At 44.9% G+C, this 22,311-nt stretch overlaps 2 protein-coding genes across 3 annotated transcripts in view; both read left to right on the forward strand.

Moving 5' to 3' along the window:
• Positions 1–6,900, forward strand: part of LOC121572031 (endoplasmic reticulum membrane sensor NFE2L1) — a 40,186-nt gene extending 33,286 nt beyond the window's left edge. The window contains exons 4-5 of the mRNA XM_041883886.2: positions 3,557–4,043; positions 4,268–6,900. Of these exons, the coding sequence (XP_041739820.1) occupies positions 3,557–4,043; positions 4,268–5,049 (1,269 nt within the window). The 3' untranslated portion in view covers positions 5,050–6,900. The remainder of the gene's footprint in view (positions 1–3,556; positions 4,044–4,267) is intronic.
• Positions 6,901–17,799: 10,899 nt separating this feature from the next.
• LOC121572032 (chromobox protein homolog 3) lies at positions 17,800–21,655 on the forward strand. Of its 2 annotated transcripts, none has more exons than XM_041883888.1 (5): positions 17,800–17,906; positions 20,101–20,249; positions 20,523–20,691; positions 20,829–20,923; positions 21,215–21,655. In XM_041883888.1, exons 2-5 carry the CDS (start codon positions 20,107–20,109, stop codon positions 21,339–21,341), a joined length of 534 nt encoding a protein of 177 aa, XP_041739822.1. In that variant the 5' UTR covers positions 17,800–17,906; positions 20,101–20,106; the 3' UTR covers positions 21,342–21,655. The 2 variants fall into 2 exon arrangements, with proteins under 2 accessions (XP_041739822.1, XP_041739821.1); XM_041883887.1 differs by having other exon boundaries at positions 17,803–17,906; positions 20,071–20,249.
• The last annotated feature ends 656 nt before the right edge of the window (positions 21,656–22,311 follow it).

Genomic DNA, 22,311 nt, shown 5'->3' on the forward strand with positions numbered 1-22,311 from the left:
ATTTTCTATGGGGTTGAGATCTGGAGACAGGCTAGGCCACTCCAGGACCTTGAAATGCTTCTTACGAAGACACTCCTTCGTTGCCTGGGCGGTGTGTTTGGGATCATTGTCATGCTGAAAGACCCAGCCATGTTTCATCTTCAATGCCCTTGCTGATGGAAGGAGGTTTTCACTCAAAATCTCACGATACATGGCCCCATTCATTCTTTCCTTTACACGGATCAGTCGTCCTGGTCCCTTTGCAGAAAAACAGCCCCAAAGTATTATGTTTCCACCCCCATGCTTCACAGTAGGTATAATAATAATAATAATAATAATAATAATATGCCATTTAGCAGACGCTTTTATCCAAAGCGACTTACAGTCATGTGCGCATAAAACATTTGTTTTTTGCGTATATAGAAGGTATGATGTTCTTTGGATGCAACTCAGCATTCTTTGTCCTCCAAACACGACGAGTTGAGTTTTTACCCAAAAGTTCTATTTTGGTTTCATCTGACCATATGACATTCTCCCAATCCTCTTCTGGATCATCCAAATGCACTCTAGCAAACTTCAGACGGGCCTGGACATGTACTGGCTTAAGCAGGGGGACACATCTGGCACTGCAGGATTTGAGTCCCTGGCGGCGTAGTGTGTTACTGATGGTAGGCTTTGTTACTTTGGTCCCAGCTCTCTGCAGGTCATTCACTAGGTCCCCCCGTGTGGTTCTGGGATTTTTGCTCACCGTTCTTGTGATCATTTTGACCCCACGGGGTGAGATCTTGCGTGGAGCCCCAGATCGAGGGAGATTATCAGTGGTCTTGTATGTCTTCCATTTCCTAATAATTGCTCCCACAGTTGATTTCTTCATACCAAGCTGCTTACCTATTGCAGATTCAGTCTTCCCAGCCTGGTGCAGGTCTACAATTTTGTTTCTGGTGTCCTTTGACAGCTCTTTGGTCTTGGCCATAGTGGAGTTTGGAGTGTGACTGTTTGAGGTTGTGGACAGGTGTCATTTTTATACTGATAACAAGTTCAAACAGGTGCCATTAATACAGGTAACGAGTGGAGGACAGAGGAGCCTCTTAAAGAAGAAGTTACAGGTCTGTGAGTGCCAGAAATCTTGCTTGTTTGTAGGTGACCAAATACTTATTTTCCACCATAATTTGCAAATAAATTCATTCAAAATCCTACAATGTGATTTTCTGGAAATTTTTTCTCAATTTGTCTGTCATAGTTGATGTGTACCTATGATGAAAATTACAGGCCTCTCATCTTTTTAAGTGGGAGAACTTGCACAATTGGTGGCTGACTAAATACTTTTTTTCCCCACTGTATATCCTAGATTTAGGACACACTTCAAAATATTTTCTCATAGGATTTGTTTTTTGACTGTCTTTTATGCCATTTAAACGTTTATGCGTTTCTATGGGCTTTAATAGTAATGGTATGACCATCTTAAAACAATTCCAAATGTCAACTTATCACCCCCAATGTCTTAGACTCTAAGGAATTAAGCACAATCCATACAGAAAACATTTATTATTTTCACTCCAGCTATAAGAATAAAAATATTGGCAGATATAGAAGGTATCTGTGAATATTCCACTCTAAAATCTGAAAAGGTATCGGATTCCAGAAATATGAGTCGGGCTCTAGACGACATTGCTCGTTGAGGGCCCCTCGGACCCTCCTTTACACGTTTCCGCCATTGGTTCTGATTCAGCCCACATTGGAGTGGGTACGCCGGTAGGGCTTACCATTGAGTCTTGTGGCTCCCCATTGGCCCAGGCAACCTTGGTTTGCGGAGATCATTTGCCTTTCAGGCAGGGACACGTGGAAATTCCCGTTGTCCCAGGCGCACGGGCAGGTTTGGCAATCGAGGCTGGAGATTTGGTTCCCATGGGCCTGGCTCCTGAGAGGGCTGATCTGATGGCTAGAGGTTTACCTCCAAAAGTTATTGCTACCATTGTCTGCAAGGGTTGTAGAGGGCTGTATGTGTATACGTGGCAAGCGTTTGAGCTCTGGTGCCAAGATAAAGGACTTTTCAGTGCTCTGTGAGGGACATCCTTATGTTCCTACAGGAGCTTTTTAAGCATTCTCCTCTTGAAAAGCGGTCTCAGCATGTAATGTGGGAATTGACGGAACCCCACCCGGGGCTCATCCCCTGGTGGTGCATTTCCTGAAAGGTGTACGTCGTTTTAGACCGGTCTCTAAACCTTGGCACTGGTTTTGGAGGCACTGAGTGCGGCCCCCTTTGAGCATCTGGAGTCAGTGGATGTGAAGATCCTCTCCTAAAAAAACTCCCTGCTTTGGCCTCGGCTAAACGTGTTGGGGACCTCCACGTGTTATCCGTACACTGTTCCTGTACCGAGTTCGCCACTGGCGACTCTAAGGTGACGTTGCGTCCAAATGCGGCCTTCGGCCCAAAAGTCATGGCTATGTCCTACAGGTCCTCAGCTTTTGAGCTATTTCCCTTTTCACCTCATCTTTTTGCTTCTGAGGAGCAACAGAGGTTACATGCCCTGTGTCCTGTGCCAGCTTTACGCATGTACATTGAACAAACACAGGATATCTGGTTATTCACCAACTGGTTTCGCTAATCCAGCTCACGGCAGGGCAGTATCTAAGCAGCGTCTCTCCCACCGGATTGTGGAGGCTATCTCCCTGGCATATAGCAACAAGGGGCAGGGGTCTGGCAGCGTCTTGGAGTTGTTTTAAAGGGTTGACTATAAGAGATATTTGTGCTGCGGCGAGATGGGCATCACCACACACTTTTGTGAGGTTTTATTGCTTGGATGTAACTGCTCCCAGTATAGCACCCAGTGTGTTTACGGCCGGGACAGGGGAAAGTCACTAGGCAGTGCGCTGTGTGTGTAATACCCAGACTTTCCGTTGGGGTCGGCTTGGGGCGTGATTATATTTCCCCATAGTATGTTGTACTGAAGTTGACTGACTGAAAGAGAGCGTAGGGTTAAGACTATAACTACTATTCCCTAAAGGAGGGAAACGAGGTACAACACCTGTTTGTCTCCGTACCGCCTGCTCCTGGGCTCGGTAAAGAGCGGTATTAAATTGATGGAATTATTCAGAGCCTCACGATTATCACCTGTGGAAGGCAGGGCTTCCAGCAAGGTGCGGATTTCATTGGCCTTGTCAGGCGGGATTGTAGATCCTTCAACCGAAGTCGCAAGAGTGCGACTCACCCATAGTATGTTGTACCTCATTTCCCTCCTTCAGGGAACTGTAGTTATAGTCATAACGCTACGTTAGGGTGTTAGGATTTACCTGTGAGATGCTGTGATGTACCTGGGAGCTGCTGGGATGTACCTGGGAATTGCTGGGATGTACCTGGGAGCTGCAGGGATGTACCTGGGAGCTGCTGGGATATACCAGGGAGCTGCTGGGATATACCAGGGAGCTGCTGGGATGTACCTGTGAGCTACTGTGACTTACCTGGGAGATACTGTTTTCTGTGAGCTACTGTGATTTACCTGTAATACTGTGTTCTGCTCTTTGTATTTCAGGCCGGTCAGGGTGTCTTTTTATAATATGTGTGTTTTGTCTTATCCAGGATTTAGACCCGCTGGTTCCTCAGCAGCTGTCTGACCTCGACGCCAGCATCTCCAGCGCCATCAGCCAGGACGTCAGTCTTCGCGATGCAATGGTAACAGGTTCCACCTACGATATGATCCCACCGAGGGGAGGAGTCAGGACCCTGGTAGCCAGGCAACCAAGAGGGCCCCTTTTCCGACTAGAGTCCACAAACTCCTCCAACTCTGACTCGTCACCAGGGACGACCACAGGGCTGGCCGCACTACCGTTTACCGCAGTGGTCAACGGAACGCATAACGGAACATTGTCCCATGGTGCACTAGGAGGCTGTCTGGACGAGGCAGTGTTTGACCAGATCAACCTACTGGGGCTGGAGGGCTGCTTGGACACCATGGACGCCCAGCTGCTGGGGAATCTACAGGGCATCGACCCTTGTATCCTGGAGGACCTCGACTCAGACTCCGGCCTCTCTCTGGAGAGCAGCTCTCGAGGCCCGACCTCCCCGGGTGAGTTGGAAGACTTCTGGGGCTGCTTTAGAAAGGTGCAATGTTCAGATAGGGGACATAATGATCCTCTGCTTTGCAAGAGAAGGGATCTCTTCAACCCTAGCCTATAGATCACACACATCTGCAACATTCTAAACATTGCACCCTTCTGAATAGCTAGTTGAGCATACTACATCTCCATTCTAAAGTAGCTTACATATTCCTATGTACATTTGACTCCCCAGGTGCGTCTGAGGTGTCGTCAGCGTCTTCTAGTTCATTCTGTGAGGACGAGGGCGGAGCTATGGGCTACAGCAGCGAGGCGGACTCCCTCCCCTCCAAGGGCATCGCAGAGTACGACACAACATGGTCGCCTGTGGACCTCAGTGAGAGCGTGTGGCACGACCACAGCTACTCCTCCCCAGCCTTCTCCCACCCATCAGCCACCATGTTCCCCCACAAAGCCATCAAACAGGAGCCTCTCAGCGACGAAGATGACGACAGGGAGGATTACGAAGATCGAGAGCTTAGCCGCGACGAACTTCGTGCCCGGGCGTTGCACGTCCCGTTCTCCGCGACAGAGATCGTCAGCATGCCCGTGGAAGAGTTCCTGGAGCTGCTGGAGGGGCGTGGCCTATCTGCAGCCCAGGTCACCCTCCTGAGGGACATCCGGAGGCGAGGGAAGAACAAGCTTGCAGCACAGAACTGCCGCAAGCGCAAGCTGGACGCCATCACAGGGCTCCAGGAGGAGGTGGAGAGGCTTCAGGCCCAGAGGAACAGGCTGCTCAGGGAGAGGCAGCACACGGCCAAGGCTCTGGGCGCCGTGGGCCAACGCATGGAGCACCTCTCCAGGGACGTCCTTTCCAGGCTGAGGGACGACTCAGGACGACCCCTGACCCCAGAGCGATACACCCTGCAGTGCGGGGCCAATGGGAGGGTCTTGGTGCAGCAGATCAGGCGGTCTGGTGTTGCCACGACGACAGCTGGAGGTAAAACGGACAAGAGGAAGAAGGAGAAAAAGCCTTGATGCAGCAAGGGCTGCTGGGACTTGAAGTTTTAAGGATGTGTTATTGTTTTTTCTGAACTTATGGGCCAGATTCTGGTCATGTGACTGTGTTTCCGGATCTTTCTCTTCCTTCTTGTCTGGACTTTCCGACCTTGGGAGCCTAAAAGGACAGAAACGCAGAAAAAAATTACACCCAAAAACGTGCATGTAAATACAAATAATACAGAATATGTGTGAATGATTGAGATTTTTTTTCTGGAAAAACAAACGTAGCTCAAACACTGGACTCTAATGGTTTCTCGCTATATAAATGAAAGGGTTTTATTATCATTAAATTATTTCTTACAAGGAGAATTGTAGTATTTCCTACTAAAATAAATTAGAGGCTAGTTAAAAAGAATGGAACTCCAATTCTATAGCTTAAAGGCCCAATGCAGACGTATTTTTATATCAATATCAAATAACACCAGGCAAGTTGAAACTCCACCCATGCAAAACCTGCTGATTAGAAGGTCCTGTGTAGATTTTACACCAGCATCTCTGAGAAAATAACACTGATCACATTTTTTCACACTTTTACAGTGTTTCATCAGCTGTTGTACAATATGATACAAGACACAGGAAGAACTGAATTTTGACTGCACTGGGCCTTTAACCTCAACTGGAAATTGATAGCAGTTTTTTGGCATCTATTGATAAAGATTTCTTAACATTCTGAAAAGTTGTCAATCAATCAATCAAATGTATTTATAAAGCCCTTTTTACATCAGCAGATGTCACAAAGTGCTATACAGAAACCCAGCCTAAAACCCCAAACTGCAAGCAATGCAGATGTAGAAGACTGACGTTCCCCAATAGATCCTAGTTCTGGAGTTGTAAGTTGAAATTCTTTAAAAACTGAATTTAACTGGCGACATGTTAGACATGTCATTTGAAATATAAGACATTTGAGATGTTACATTTCCAAAACAAATTTTATACACGGATGTAGCTATTGCTTTATGTATGATTTTATTCAAAATAATCTTTTTTTAAGCACTGTATGCTTCCTCCCTTTGATATTTTGAAACAGGGCTTTGAGTCTGATGGTTTTCATTCTACCTCACAACTACAACGGATTTATATGGATGATTTGGGCATATTTTGGGAGAGACCATTTTTTTATTCCATGGGGTTGGGGAACACAAGTGCACTCAAGTCACTGCAAATGCTTCACTGTAGGTCAAGGTTGGTGAAACAACTGACCTAACCCCCCTCAACTTCGTGAAACAATGCATTCACCCACTTTTGTGTTCAGAGGTAAAGTGTGTTTGTATGTATGTATGTATGTATGTATGTATGTATGTATGTATTATTTGAGAAATGCTCACCGAGATTGAAGAAAATGTGTACTGAAAGATAAAACAGAAAAAAGTATACTGTGCAGAGTTATACAAGAAACAGTCAGAGGTAGGTTATATAGTACCTACATCAAGCAAGTAAAGATTTTCTTTACGTCTCAGAAGTTAGTTTTGCCTTGGACAAAACCAATCCAATTCCCAGGCTGAACAGTTATTTTATTTTTATTAGGCACTTTTAGTTTTGTCTGTGTGTGTGTTTCTGATTGCCATGTGTGTTGGAATAAATGAGGCTGAAATGAATTTTTACAAATCCATAAAATAAAAAAAATGGTGTTTTGTTTTCGCTTTGATTGTTTTATATATAAACATGGCTCTGTTGCTCAACTGGGATTGATTGTGTTAAAGCTGTACGGGGAAGGGTATTGAAAACTGAGTTATGCGACTTAAATCTCATTTTTCTAAGAGCACTAATGATGTTCTTGGTGACATGGTTCTTTCCTAAGAAAAAAAATAAAATGGTTAACAAAACTAAGTTGTCTGTGTTAGGTGTTTGGTCTGAACACTTCTATGTGGAATCCTATCTACGGCATGTTTTTCCCACCTCTCAATATCCACACAGGCTACTGTACTGGAGCAGGGCCCGGTTTCATGGTTCTATTGATAAACTTAACCTTAAAGTTACATTATTTCCAAAAACTATATTTTGGTATTTAATTACTCCAATGTTGACAGTCCCAAAATGTTATGCTTATCAGCAATCACGTTTAAAAGATATGAAACTTTCAAAATACAGAAATCCTCCCTGTATGATACATTTTGCATCATATGGGGATGATTGCTGTATTTTGAAAGTTGCTTTTGGTCATTCCAAAATCATGGGCATTGACATATGTAAAAATGTATGCACACATGACTGTAAGTCGCTTTGGATAAAAGCGTCTGCTAAATGGCTTATTATTATTATTATTATTATTATTATTATTATATGGAGTTAGTCCCCCTTTTGCTGCTATAACAGCCTCCACTCTTCTGGGAAGGCTTTCCACTAGATGTTGGAACATTGCTGCGGGGACTTGATTCCATTCAGCCACGAGCATTCGTGAGGTCGGGCACTGATTTTGGGCGATTAGGCCTGGCTCGCAGTTGCCGTTCCAATTCATCCCCAAGGTGTTCGACAGGGTTGAGGTTAGGGCTCTGTGCAGGCCAGTCAAGTTCTTCCACACAGATCTCGACAAACCATTTATGTACGGACCTCGCGTTGTGCACGGGAGCATTGTCATGCTGAACCAGGAAAGGGCCTTCCCCAAACTGTTGCCACCAAGTTGGAAGCAGAGTTGTTTAGAATGTAATTGTATAGTGTAGCGTTAAGATTTCCCTTCACTGGAACTAAGGGGCCTAGCCCAAACCATAAAAAACAGCCCCAGACCATTATTCCTCCTCCACCAAACTTTATAGTTTGCACTTGCATTGGAGCAGGTAGCGTACTCCTGGCATCCGCCAAACCCAGATTCGTCCGTCAGACTGCCAGATGGTGAAGCGTGATTCATCACTCCAATGGCGGCAAGCTTTACACCACTCCAGCCGACGCTTGGCATTGCGCTTGGTGATCTTAGGCTTGTGTGCGGCTGCTCGGCCATGGAAACCCATTTCATGAAGCTCCCAACAAACAGTTTGTGTGCTGACGTTGCTTCCAGAGGCAGTTTGGAACTCTGCAGTGAGTGTTGCAACCGAGGACAGACGGTTTTTACGTGCTACGCGCTTCAGCACGTTGGTCCCATTCTGTGAGCTTGTGTGGCCTACTCTAGCAGGGCAGAAATTTGACGAACTGACTTGTTGGAAAGGTGGCATCCAATGACGGTGCCACATTGAAAGTCACTGGGCTCTTCAGTAAGGCCATTCTACTGCCAATGTTTGTCTATGGCAATTGCATGGCTGTGTGCTTGATTTTATACACCTGTCAGCAACGGGTGTAGACCTTACAGTGAAATGTTTATTTACAAGCCCTTAACCAACATTGCAGTTTTAAGAAAGAATACCAAAAAAAATCACTAACAAATACAATATAAAATACTACGAAATAAAAGTAACAAATAATTAAAGAGCAGCAGTAAAAATAACAATAGCGAGGCTATATACAGGGGGTACCGGTACCGAGTCAATGTGTGGGGGCATCGGTTAGTCGAGGTAATTGAGGTAATATGTACATGTAGGTAAAGTTATTAAAGTGACTATGCATAGATAATAAACAGAGAGTAGAAGGGGGGCAATGCAAATAGTCTGGGTAGCCATTTGATTAGATGTTCAGGAGTCTTTTGGCTTGGGGGTAGAAGCTGTTGAAAAGCTTCATGGACCTAGACTTGGCACTCAGGTACCGCTTGCTGTGCGGTAGCAGAGAGAACAGTCTATGACTAGGGTGGCTGGAGTCTTTGACAATTTTTAGGGCCTTCCTCTGACACTGCCTGGTATAGAGGTCCTGGATGGCAGGAAGCTTGGCCCCAGTGATGTACTGGGCCGTACGCACCACCCTCTGTAGTGCCTTGCAGTCAGAGGCCGAGCAGTTGCCATACCAGTCAGGATGCTCTCGATGATGCAGCTGTAGAACCTTTTGAGGATCTGAGGACCCATGCCAAATATTTTCAGTCTCCTTAGGGGGATGCCCTCTTCACGACTGTCTTGATGTGCTTGGACCATGTTAGTTTGTTGGTGATGTGGACACCAAGGAACTTGAAGCTCTCAACCTGCTCCACTACAGCCCTGTCGATGAGAATGGGGTCGTGCACGGTCCTCTTCTTTTTCCAGTAGTCCACAATCATCTCCTTTGTCTTGATCACGTTGAGGGAGAGGTTGTTGTCCTGCCACCACACGGCCAGGTCTCTGACCTCCTCCCTAAAGGCTCTCTTGTTGTTGTCGGTGATCAGGCCTACCACTGTTGTGTCATCGGCAAAACTTAATGATGGTGTTGGAGTCGTGCCTGGCCATGCAGTCATGAGTGAACAGGGAGTAGAGTAGGGGACTGAGCACGCACCCCTGAGCGGCCCCCGTGTTGAGGATCAGCGTGGCGGATGAGTTGTTACCTACCCTTACCACCTGGGGGCAGGCCGTCAGGAACTCCAGGATCCAGTTGCAGAGGGAGGTGTTTAGTCCCAGGTTCCTTAGCTTAGTGATGAGCTTTGAGGGCACTATGGTGTTGAACGCTGAGCTGTAGTCAAGGAATAGGATTCTCACATAGGTGTTCCTTTTGTCCAGGTGTGAAAGGACAGTGTGGAGCGCAATAGAGATTGCATCATTTCTTGGGGCGGTATGCAAATTGGAGTGGGTCTAGGGTTTCTGGGATAGTGGTGTTGATGTGAGCCATGACCAGCCTTTCAAAGCACTTGGCTACAGATGTGAGTGCTACGTGTCGGTAGTCATTTAGGAAAGGTTACCTTAGTGTTCTTGGGCACAGGGACTATGGTGGTCTGCTTGAAACATGTTGGTATTACAGACTCAGACAGGGAGAGGTTGACAATGTCAGTGAAGACACTTGCCAGTTGGTCAGCGCATGCTCGGAGTACACGTCCTGGTAATCTGTCTGGCCCTGCGGCCTTGTGAATGTTGACCTGTTTAAAGGTCTTACTCACATCAGCTACGGAGAGCGTGATCACACAGTCGTCCGGAACAGCTGATGCTCACATGCATGTTTCAGTGTTACTTGCCTCGAAGCGAGCATAGAAGTGATTTAGCTCATCTGGTAGGCTCGTGTCAATGGCAGCTCGCGGCTGTGCTTCCCTTTGTAGTCTGTAATAGTTTGCAAGCCCTGCCACATCCGACGAGGGTCGGAGTCGGTGTAGTACGATTCGATCTTAGTCCTGGATTGACGCTTTGCCTGTTTGATGGTTCATCAGAGGGTATAGCAGGATTTCTTATAAGCGTCCGGGTTAGAGTCCCGCTCCTTGAAAGCGGCAGCTCTACCCTTTAGCTCAATGCGGATGTTGTAATCCTTGGCTTCTGGTTGGGGTATGTACTTACGGTCACTGTGGGGACGACGTCATCGATGCACTTATTGATGAAGCCAGTGACTTGTGTGGTGTACTCTAAATGCCATCGGAAGAATCCCGGAACATATTCCAGTCTGTGCTAGCAAAACAGTCCTGTAGCTTAGCATCTGCGTCATCTGACCACTTTCTTATTCCCCGAGTCACTGGTGCTTCCTGCTTTTGTTTTTGCTTTTAAGCAGGAATCAGGAGGATAGAATTATGGTCAGATTTGCCAAATGGAGAGCGAGGGAGAGCTTTGTATGCGTCTCTGTGTGTGGAGTAAAGGATGGTCTAGAGTTTTCTTCCCTCTGGTTGCACATTTAACATGCTGGTAGAAATGTGGTGAAACAGATTTAAGTTTCCCTGCTTTGGAGTTCACCTGTGGTAAATTAAATTGATTGGACATGATTTGGAAAGGCACACACCTGTCTATATAAGGTCCCACAGTTGACAGTGCATGTCAGAGCAAAAACCAAGCCATGAGGTCAAAGGAATTGTCCGTAGAGCTCGGAGACAGGATTGTGTTGAGGCACAGATCTGGGGAAGGGTACCAAAGAGTGTCTGCAGCATTGAAGATCTCCAAGTACATAGTGGCCTCCAACATTCTTAAAAGGAAGAAGTTTTGAACCACCAAGACTCTTCCTAGAGCTGGCTGCCCGGCCAAACTGAGCAATCAGGGGAGAAGGGCCTTGGTCAGGGAGGTGACCAAGAACCTGATGGTCACTCTGACAGAGCTCCAGAGTTCCTCTGGAGATGGGAGAACATTCCAGAAGGACAACAATCTCTGCTGCACTCCACCAATCAGGCCTTTATAGTAGAGTGGCCAGATGGAAGCCACTCCTCAGTAAAAGGCACATGACAGCCCGTTTGGAGTTCGCCAAAAGGCACCTAAAGGACTCTCAGACCATGAGAAACAAGATTCTCTGGTCTGATGAAACCAAGATTAAACTCTTTGCCCTGAATGCCAAGTGTCATGTCTGGAGGAAACCTACCCATCCCTACGGTGAAGCATGGTGGTGGCAGCACCATGCTGTGGGGATGTTTTTCAGCGCCAGGGATTGGGAGACTAGTCAGGATTGAGGGAAAGATGAATGGAGCAAAGTACAGAGAGATCCTTGATGAAAACCTGCTCCAGAGCGCTCAGGAGGAGATGGCAGCCGTTTTTACGGCCCCCTAACCAACTGTGCTATTATGTGTGTTTTTTTCGCATTATTTGTAATTTACTCTGTACATAATGTTTCTGCCACTGTCTCTTATGACCAAACATAGCTTCTGGATATCAGGACAGCGATTACTCACCTCGTATTGGACGAAGATTTTTTCTTCAACGAGTCGGACGCAAAGGATATTCTACAGACACCCGTCAAGGCCCAAATCCCCATAATTCGCAGGAGAAAGAGACGGAGATATCGTGGACGTAGGTCGGGGTGCCTTGTAAGGATCCGATGACGAGCGAGTAATCTGCCTCTGCCATCAGTCCTATTAGCCAACATACAATCATTGGAAAACAAAATGGACGACCTACGATCAAGGTTATCCTACCAACGGGACATTAAAAACTGTAATATCTTATGTTTCACTGAGTCGTGGCTGGCGGGATATACGCTACATCGGCAGGATAGAACGGCTGACTCCGGTAAGACAAGGGGTGGCGGTCTGTGTATATTTGTAAACAACAGCTGGTGCACAAAATCTAATATTAAGGAAGTTTCGAGGTTTTGCTCGCCTGAGGTAGAGTTTCTCATGATAAGCTGTAGACCACACTATTTACCAAGAGGGTTTTCATCTGTTTTTCGTAGCTGTCTATTTACCACCACAAACCGATGCTGGCACTAAGACTGCTCTCAATGAGCTGTATAAGGCCATAAGCAAACAGGAAAATTCTCATCCAGAGGCAGTGCTCCAAGTGGCCGGGGACTTTAGTACAGGTAAACTTAAATCTGTTCTACCTAATTTCTACCAGCATGTTAAATGTGCAACCAAATGTGCAAACTCTAGACTCCTTTACTCAACACACAGACACGCGTACAAAGCTCTCCCTCGCCCTCCATTTGACAAATCTGACCATAATTATATCCTCCTGATTCCTGCTTACAAGCAAAAACTAAAGCAGGAAGCACCAGTGACTCGGGGAATAAGAAAGTGGTCAGATGACGCAGATGCTAAGCTACAGGACTGTTTTGCTAGCACAGACTGGAATATGTTCCGGGATTCTTCCGATGGCATTTAGAGTATACCACACAAGTCACTGGCTTCATCAATAAGTGCATCGATGACGTCGTCCCCACAGTGACCGTAAGTACATACCCCAACCAGAAGCCAAGGATTACAACATCCGCATTGAGCTAAAGGGTAGAGCTGCCGCTTTCAAGGAGCGGGACTCTAACCCGGACGCTTATAAGAAATCCTGCTATACCCTCTGATGAACCATCAAACAGGCAAAGCGTCAATCCAGGACTAAGATTGAATCGTACTACACCGGCTCCGACGCTCATTGGATGTGGCAGGGCTTGCAAACTATTACAGACTATAAATGGAAGCACAGCCGCGAGCTGCCAAGTGACACGAGCCTACCAGACGAGCTAAATCACTTCTATGCTCGCTTTGAGGCAAGCAACACTGAAGCATGCATGAGCGCATCAGCTGTTCCAGATGACTATGTGATCACGCTCTCCGTAGCCGATGTGAGTAAGACTTTTAAGCAGGTCAACATTCACAAGGCCGCAGGGCCAGACGGATTACCAGGACGCATACTCCGAGCATGCGCTGACCAACTGGCAAGTGTATTCACTGACATTTTCAACATGTCGCTGACTGAGTCTGTAATACCAACATGTTTCAAGCAGACCACCATAGTCCCTGTGCCCAAGAACACTAAGGTAAGCTTTCCTAAATGACTACCGACCCATAGCACTCACATCTGTAGCCATGAAGTGCTTTGAAAGGCTGGTCATGGCTCACATCAACACCATTATCCCAGAAACCCTAGACCCACTCCAATTAGCATACCGCCCCAACAGATCCACAGATGATGCAATTTCTATTGCACTCCACACTGCCCTTTCCCACCTGGACAAGAGGAACACCTACAGTGAGGGAAAAAAGTATTTGATCCCCTTCTGATTTTGTACGTTTGCCCACTGACAAAGAAATTATCAGTCTATAATTTTAATGGTATGTTTATTTGAACAGTGAGAGACAGAATAACAACCAAAAAATCCAGAAAAACGCATGTCAAAATGAGGGAAATAAGTACAGTGGGGAAAAAAAGTATTTAGTCAGCCACCAATTGTGCAAGTTCTCCCACTTAGAAAGATGAGAGAGGCCTGTAATTTTCATCATAGGTACACGTCAACTATGACAGACAAATTGAGAAAAGAAAATCCAGAAAATCACATTGTAGGATTTTTTATGAATTTATTTGCAAATTATGGTGGAAAATAAGTATTTGGTCACCTACAAACAAGCAAGATTTCTGGCTCTCACAGACCGGTAACTTCTTCTTTAAGAGGCTCCTCTGTCCTCCACTCGTTACCTGTATTAATGGCACCTGTTTGAACTTGTTATCAGTATAAAAGACACCTGTCCACAACCTCAAACAGTCACACTCCAAACTCCACTATGGCCAAGACCAAAGAGCTGTCAAAGGACACCAGAAACAACATTGTAGACCTGTACCAGGCTGGGAAGACTGAATCTGCAATAGGTAAGCAGCTTGGTTTGAAGAAATCAACTGTGGGAGCAATTATTAGGAAATGGAAGACATACAAGACCACTGATAATCTCCCTCGATCTGGGGCTCCACGCAAGATCTCACCCCGTGGTGTCAAAATGATCACAAGAACGGTGAGCAAAAATCCCAGAACCACACGGGGGGACCTAGTGAATGACCTGCAGAGAGCTGGGACCAAAGTAACAAAGCCTACCATCAGTAACACACTACGCCGCCAGGGACTCAAATCCTGCAGTGCCAGACGTGTCCCCCTGCTTAAGCCAGTACATGTCCAGGCCCGTCTGAAGTTTGCTAGAGTGCATTTGGATGATCCAGAAGAGGATTGGGAGAATGTCATATGGTCAGATGAAACCAAAATAGAACTTTTTGGTAAAAACTCAACTCGTCGTGTTTGGAGGAAAAAGAATGCTGAGTTGCATCCAAAGAACACCATACCTACTGTGAAGCATGGGGGTGGAAACATCATGCTTTGGGGCTGTTTTTCTGCAAAGGGACCAGGACGACTGATCCGTGTAAAGGAAAGAATGAATGGGGCCATGTATCGTGAGATTTTGAGTGAAAACCTCCTTCCATCAGCAAGGGCATTGAAGATGAAACGTGGCTGGGTCTTCCAGCATGACAATGATCCCAAACACACCGCCCGGGCAACGAAGGAGTGGCTTCGTAAGAAGCATTTCAAGGTCCTGGAGTGGCCTAGCCAGTCTCCAGATCTCAACCCCATAGAAAATCTTTGGAGGGAGTTGAAAGTCTGTGTTGCCCAGCGACAGCCCCAAAACATCACTGCTCTAGAGGAGATCTGCATGGAGGAATGGGCCAAAATACCAGCAACAGTGTGTGAAAACCTTGTGAAGACTTACAGAAAACGTTTGACCTGTGTCATTGGCAACAAAGGGTATATAACAAAGTATTGAGAAACTTTTGTTATTGACCAAATACTTATTTTCCACCATAATTTGCAAATAAATTCATTAAAAATCCTACAATGTGATTTTCTGGATTATTTTTTCTCATTTTGTCTGTCATAGTTGACATGTACCTATGATGAAAATTACAGGCCTCTCTCATCTTTTTAAGTGGGAGAACTTGCACAATTGGTGGCTGACTAAATACTTTTTTTCCCCACTGTATTTGACCCCTCTCAATCAGAAAGATTTCTGGCTCCCAGGTGTCTTTTATACAGGTAACGAGCTGAGATTAGGAGCACACTCTTAAAGGGAGTGCTCCTAATCTCAGCTTGTTACCAGTATAAAAGACACTTGTCCACAGAAGCAATCAATCAATCAGATTCCAAACTCTCCACCATGGCCAAGAGCAAATAGCTCTCCAAGGATGTCAGGGACAAGATTGTAGACCTACACAAGACTGGAATGGGCTACAAGACCATCGCCAAGCAGCTTGGTGAGAAGGTGACAACAGTTGGTGCGATTATTCAAAAATGGAAGAAACACAAAATAACTGTCAATCTCCCTCGGCCTGGGGCTTCATGCAAGTTCTCACCTTGTGGAGTTGCAATGATCATGAGAACAGTGAGGAATCAGCCCAGAACTACACGGGAGGATCTTGTCAATGATCTCAAGGCAGCTGGGACCATAGTCACCAAGAAAACAATTGGTAACACACTACGCTGTGAAGGACTGAAATCCTGCAGGGCCCGCAAGGTCCCCCTGCTCAAGAAAGCACATATACAGGCCCGTCTGAAGTTTGCCAATGAACATCTGAATGATTCAGAGGAGAACTGGGTGAAAGTGTTGTGGTCAGATGAGACCAAAATCGAGCTCTTTGGCATCAACTCAACTCGCCGTGTTTGGAGGAGGAGGAATGCTGCCTATGACCCCAAGAACACCATCCCCACCGTCAAACATGGAGGTGGAAACATTATGCTTTGGGGGTGTTTTTCTGCTAAGGGGACAGGACAACTTCACCGCATCAAAGGGACGATGGACGGGGCCATGTACCGTCAAATCTTGGGTGAGAACCTCCTTCCCTCAGCCAGGGCATTGAAAATGGGTCGTGGATGGGTATTCCAGCATGACAATGACCCAAAACACACGGCCAAGGCAACAAAGGAGTGGCTCAAGAAGAAGCACATTAAGGTCCTGGAGTGGCCTAGCCAGTCTCCAGACCTTAATCCCATAGAAAATATGTGGAGTTATAGATTGATCATGTCTTTGTCAGTGGGCAAACGTACAAAATCAGCAGGGGATCAAATGCTTTTTTCCCTCATATTACCTCAATTACCTCGTCTAACCTGTGCCCCCGCACATTGACTCTGTACCGGTACCCCCTGTATATAGTCTCCCTACTGTTATTTGATTTTACTGCTGCTCTTTAATTATTTGTTTTTTTAATTTTTTTATTATCTTTTTCGTTTTACTTAACACATTTTTCTTAAAACTGCATTGTTGGTTAATGGGTTGTAAGCAAGCATTTCACTGTAAGGCGTTGTTGTATTCGGCGCATGTGGCAAATAAAATTTGATTTGATCTCAGTCTGTGGTGAAGGTTCACCTTCCAACAGGACACTGACCCTAAGCACACAGCCAAGACAACGCAGGAGTGGCTTCGGGACAAGTCTCTGAATGTCCTTGAGTGGCCCAGCCAGAGCCCGGAATTGAACCGGATCTAACATCTCTGGAGAGACCTGAAAATAGCTGTGCAGCGATGCTCCCCATCCAACTTGATAGAGCTTGAGAGGATCTGCAGTGAAGAATGGGAGAAACTCCCCAAATACAGGTGTGCCAACCTTGTAGCGTCATACCCAAGAAGACTTGAGGCTGTAATCGCTGCAAAAGGTTCTTCAAAAAAGTACTGAGTAAAGGGTCTGAATACTTATGTAAATGTATTATTTCAGTTTTGTATTTTTTGTAAATTTGCACAAATCTATAAAAACCTGTTTTTGCTTTGTCATTTTGGGGTATTGTGTGTGTGTGTGTGTAGATTGGGGGGGACGGGACTATTTAACCCATTTTAGAATAAGGCTGGTAGGTAACAAAATGTGGAAAAAGTCAAGGGGTCTGAATACTTTCCAAATGCACTGTAGTGTATCTTGAAAACTTCATTGCTGACAAGTAAAACATTTTGGGACTATGTCAACAATGGAGAAATAAAACAAATGCCAAAAGATAGTTTTTGGGTGGAGTTTTCTTTTAAGATGCTTTTGGGAAACCAGGCCCAGGTCCAGAATTAATTGGTGAAATTAAACCGAGTGATAAGGGAAACCGAGTGAAAGGAGTTTGTTGTTAGAACCAAATGACATAAATCGAATGACATTATTTCCTACATCTCTGTTAGAACTATTACTTCAAGGTTTTGCTTAGTAATTGAGAGACTTTCTGAAACCTTAGCCAACATATCACTATTTAGGTATAAAAATATTAGGAGGAGAATAACAACCTTAAAATAAACTATCCACTATAAGGGAACTTTTGTTTTAACATTCTTAGGTGCCACTGTGATTTATGTGATAAAAACAAACAATGTAGCAAATAACAGATGATTTGACATAAAGTTAAGACGATTACGTAACATCTCATTACGTTTTCCGGGGGTGCATGTTACAGAATGTGGCTTTAAAGTTCCTTTTTGGGTTTAGATTCATCCATGAACATTTCCTTTGAACAACCACATTACGAAGTTAGTTACCCTTGCGGCACCCGTAGAAAAAGGCAGAGGTTTATTTTTGGCGCGCGCGCAGCAGCAACATATATTCTGCACCACACGCGGGTGACAACGAAGACGCTTGTTCCTTTTCCGTCGTACATTCTGCATCAGCGTGTTCTTGATTTGGAAGGTGAGTCCCTCAATGTCCAACGTCAAATTATTATGCAAAGTATAGGCTGTAAACTGATAATTGTTGTTGTGCATATTTGTGTCGTCTTTATTATTTTGTTATAGCGCGCGGTCATGCTAGCCACCGGTAGCAAACTTGCTACAGTTTTGCTAGCTAGCTACACTGACAAAGTGATTCCATTGTGCTAGCTAGGAATCTTATGTAACTGCGCTTGATAGCTCGCTGCCATTTTAGGAAAATAAGATCTGATTCTCACTTCCCAATCGACTAGATAGTGTAGCTATGTTCAGTTTGCAGGTTTTAGGCCTTGCAATCACAATTTGTCCGGCCTTTGTGTTCAAACAAACGTCTGGTAAGCCCCTGAAAGCTTTCTAGCGAAGATTGTTGAATTCCACTTCACTAGTAAGTTACCACCACAATAATTGTATATAAAAAATAACGTTTAGTTAGCTAGCTAATGTTGGCACACAGGTTGCACACTAGTTAGTTGGCTAAGCTCCCGCCGGTTGTTTAAAATCAAATCAAATTTGGTCACATGCGCCGGTGCAGACTACCGTGAAATGCTTGCTTACGAGCCCTTCCCAACGATGCAAAATCTGAAAATAATAAAACAGTAACACGAGGAATAAAATACAATTATGAAGCTAACGATACTGTATATACCGGGAGTACCAGATTAATGTGCAGTCAGAGGTACGAGGTTTTTGAGGTAGATATGTAAGTGAAGGCAGGGTAAAGTGATTAGGCATCATAATACGATTAAGAGTGGTTTAGTCAACGATATAGCTACAGTCTGGTTTAGATAGCTTATGCTTGCTAACGTTAGTTCAACATCTATATTAAATTCAGTAACTACTTAACTTTGCTAGCTAGTGAAATCAATACAGGCATTAGGCTAGCCTAGGCCTTGTAAAAATGGCTAACGTTAGATCGTGGCTTTGGGGGAGGGGGCTCAACGGATTGTGCATAACGTTAGATTCTGTGCACATAAACTGCTCTAATACAAAATGGCTAGCAAACGTTACCGAGAATAACATGACAACCTGTGTGCCTTTTTTTGTTTAGCTAACAGTTAATTTGATAGCATTGTCTGTGTGAGGATGTAGTGTAAGGCGCACGAGCTCTGTGTGATTCCCTCCACTTTGATCGAATGATCTAATGTTGCTTGGCAACTAACGACTAGAAGAGCAGAAACGTGTTCATGGCTAGATAAGGATAATAACAGAACGATGGGAAATACTATATTTGGGACAGAGGTATCACTACTTTTAGCTTTAAAGTAACTGTCCAGTGTTTCCAGATTTCTATGAAATATGACCTGTAATTAATTATGGTACGAGTGAAATAGTTTTCTTGCCAAAAAATGGTAATTAAGTAGCCATGTTTAAAAGCAGCTTTTCTGTGTTGAAATGGTTTGGGATTACCCCAACAACAATGGTGGGGGCAAGTACACTGCTGATTGGCCTCCTCAGGAGGATAATGACATCCTCTAGGGAAATGGCAAGCATTTATTAAACGTCTGTTTGAGACAAGACTGATATAGAGTTTTTCTCCACTTTATGCTTTGGCCACATATACGAGCAGGGGAGACACTTTGGTTTTAGAAGTGCGGGGATATAGATATATATTTAAAACAGCCTACCCGAGGTTAACTCATACCCAAGTGTTGTTGACTCCTCCTATACTTGTATTCAGGGACACAACTTTCCCCTTCCCCAGTGAAAGTTGTGACCCTGAATATGAGTATAGGATGAGTCAACCACATTTGGGTATGAGTTAACAGAATGACATTTTAAGTGAGATTTCCACTGGACAGTTATTGTGGGTGTACAGCAAACTTTACATGTCACCAAATTATCACTTCCAAAAATATATTTGATATTGTATTGATATGCTGGACCAGTGTTTCCCAAACTCAGTCCTGGGGGGCCCCCCTGAGTGCACATTTTGTGTTTTGCCCCAGCACTACACAGCTGACTCAAATAACCAACTCATCAAGCTTTGATTTGAACCAGCTGTGTAGTGCTAGGGAAAAAAACCAAACCATGGGGGGGGGGGGACAGGGCAGGAACGAGTTTGGGAAACCCTGGTCTGGAAAATAACCTGTATAAACATTGTCAGGTGGTCTCATGTTATTAAAACCCAAATTCGTCTCTTTAAAAAGATGAAAACCTCCTCCCCTCTTGCTTTGCAGCCTAACATGGGTAAAAAGCAGAATGGCAAAGGGAAGAAGGAGGTGCTGGAGGCAGAGCCGCCAGAGGAGTATGTTGTGGAGAAGGTGATGGACCAGCGCATCGTCAACGGGAAGGTGGAATTTTTCCTCAAGTGGAAAGGATTTACAGAGTGAGTGCACAGTTCCAGGGACGCTGGCCTGGAAGTACTTCCTTGGTATGGGGTTGTACTTGTGTGGCATGCTTATCCTGCAGAACCTAGCTAGTTGAAATAATCTGAGTTGTGAATTGAATTTCAGACTGCCATTTTAGTTACAGGTATGGCTCGCTTGTAAAATTTTAATAAATAGGTTGCTGCATTTCTAGAGCATGTGTAGATCTTCTTACCAACATGCTGATGGTTTTTGTAGAATAAATATCCACTGACTATTCTCTTTCCTTTCAGAGCGGATAACACTTGGGAGCCAGAGGATAACCTGGATTGTCCTGAGCTGATTTCAGCCTTCCTGGAAGCCCAGAAGAACGTGGTGGAGAAGCCTGACTCCAACAAGAGGAAGTCCTCAACAGATGAGCCAGAGACGGAGGAAAGCAAAGCCAAGAAGAAGAAGGATGTGGTGAGTGTTTCAAATCATTGTAGGATGACTGTGTTGTGTAGGCTAGTCTGTGTGCGATGGTTATTGTATCCATATGTTTTGATATGCCAGATGGTTTGCATGGAAGCTGTGATTTATTTCTGTACTGTGTGTTTCAGAGTGACAAGCCACGGGGCTTTGCCAGGAGCCTGGACCCAGAGAGGATCATTGGTGCAACCGACAGCAGTGGAGAACTTATGTTCTTGATGAAGTGGTGAGTCTCAAATTGCAAAACACAACCTCCTGTGATGTTCTTCTTAAATATCACCTCTTTTCAGTGTTGCACAGCCCAAGAGCCATTCCTCATGTAATTTATCTTCCCTGATAGCATGATAATCACCTCCTAAAATGACTGTGCCTTCGGGAACTTCACATTCTCTATTTTTATAATGTGCATCTGAACTTCATTATCCTGAATAGTGCTACTAGCTAACTAGGTCAACCTTATTATTCTGATCAATAGCCACTAGTAAACACCAACCACTGTTGTCCCTTGGCTCTACAGGAAAGACTCAGACGAGGCGGACCTGGTCCCGGCCCGCGAGGCCAACACCCGCTGCCCTCAGGTGGTCATCTCCTTCTATGAGGAGAGGCTGACCTGGCACTCCTGTCCTGAGGATGAGGCGCAATAGCACCCCTTCCTCACCCAGCTGATGTCCCCTGTGTGCCCCCCTGACCTTCGACCTCTATCCTGTCCCTGATCCTGCCTCTCAGGACTGTTCTCCATGTCTCCTCTCGCCCCATGTACTTTTTTGACATTTACAATATGTTTAGCCATAGTGTTAGTGCAGAGCAGTCGGGTGGAAGCCTGTGCTTTAGTACATACTTTAGTGATAGGACAACATTGTTTACTGGGAAAGGGACTGAGGAGGATGCAGAGAAATGGGTAGGATGTAGAAATAATGGGATGGGCGATTTGTCGCTTTTCATGGACCTGTTCCTCAAACGATAAATAGTTACAGTTGAAAATGTACACCATGGATCATATGAAATCTTGATTTTATTTCTCTCCCACCCATATAATCACTTGTCAGACATGTATTTTCAAGGTGGTGCATTTCTGTTCACTGTCTAGCCCCCTTTCCCCTCTTCTCCTCCCTCCCATGAAACTAGTTTCTTTGAGTCCCCCCCATGGTTGTATACTTGAATTCCTTGAACAGCATGTCTTTTGCTGTATATTCACTTTGTAAATATTTTTTCAAAAAGCTGTTCAATAAAGGTTTATATGCTTCATTTTACCACCCCCTCTGCCTGGGCTGAGTTGTGTTACGTAGGGCTGAGTTAAAGGTAGTTGGAACTGTTATTGACCATTGTAACCATAGACTCTACAACTCTGCCAGAAGATAATTGTTCACTGTGATGGATTTCTGTCATTTTGATTCTGGAGGGGTAGTTTTTGAGATCAGTGTAGATACGCAATAAAATAAAAAACTCCCCGGTGGGGGGCTGGTTTTGAGATTACATATTTAACACTATTCGGAATGGATACGTCTTACTAGGGGAGTTTAGATAATTATGTCCACAAATCACAACCGTAATTTTTGTCCCGTCCGGATCTAATTTTTTACTTGCAGGAAGGTTATCCCAGCCCTAAACCTGTTT

The sequence above is a fragment of the Coregonus clupeaformis genome, chromosome 8, assembly GCF_020615455.1.
Source record: "Coregonus clupeaformis isolate EN_2021a chromosome 8, ASM2061545v1, whole genome shotgun sequence".
NCBI lineage: Eukaryota > Metazoa > Chordata > Actinopteri > Salmoniformes > Salmonidae > Coregonus > Coregonus clupeaformis.

What these genes read in the sequence shown, in the direction of transcription:
- LOC121572032 (XM_041883887.1), top strand. Translation starts at nt 20,071, where the DNA reads ATGAAAACCTCCTCCCCTCTTGCTTTGCAGCCTAACATGGGTAAAAAG. An exon ending in AAGTGGAAAGGATTTACAGA is followed by an intron (nt 20,250 to 20,522) that starts GTGAGTGCACAG and finishes CTTTCCTTTCAG; the next exon opens with AGCGGATAACACTTGGGAGC. An exon ending in CTTATGTTCTTGATGAAGTG is followed by an intron (nt 20,924 to 21,214) that starts GTGAGTCTCAAA and finishes TTGGCTCTACAG; the next exon opens with GAAAGACTCAGACGAGGCGG.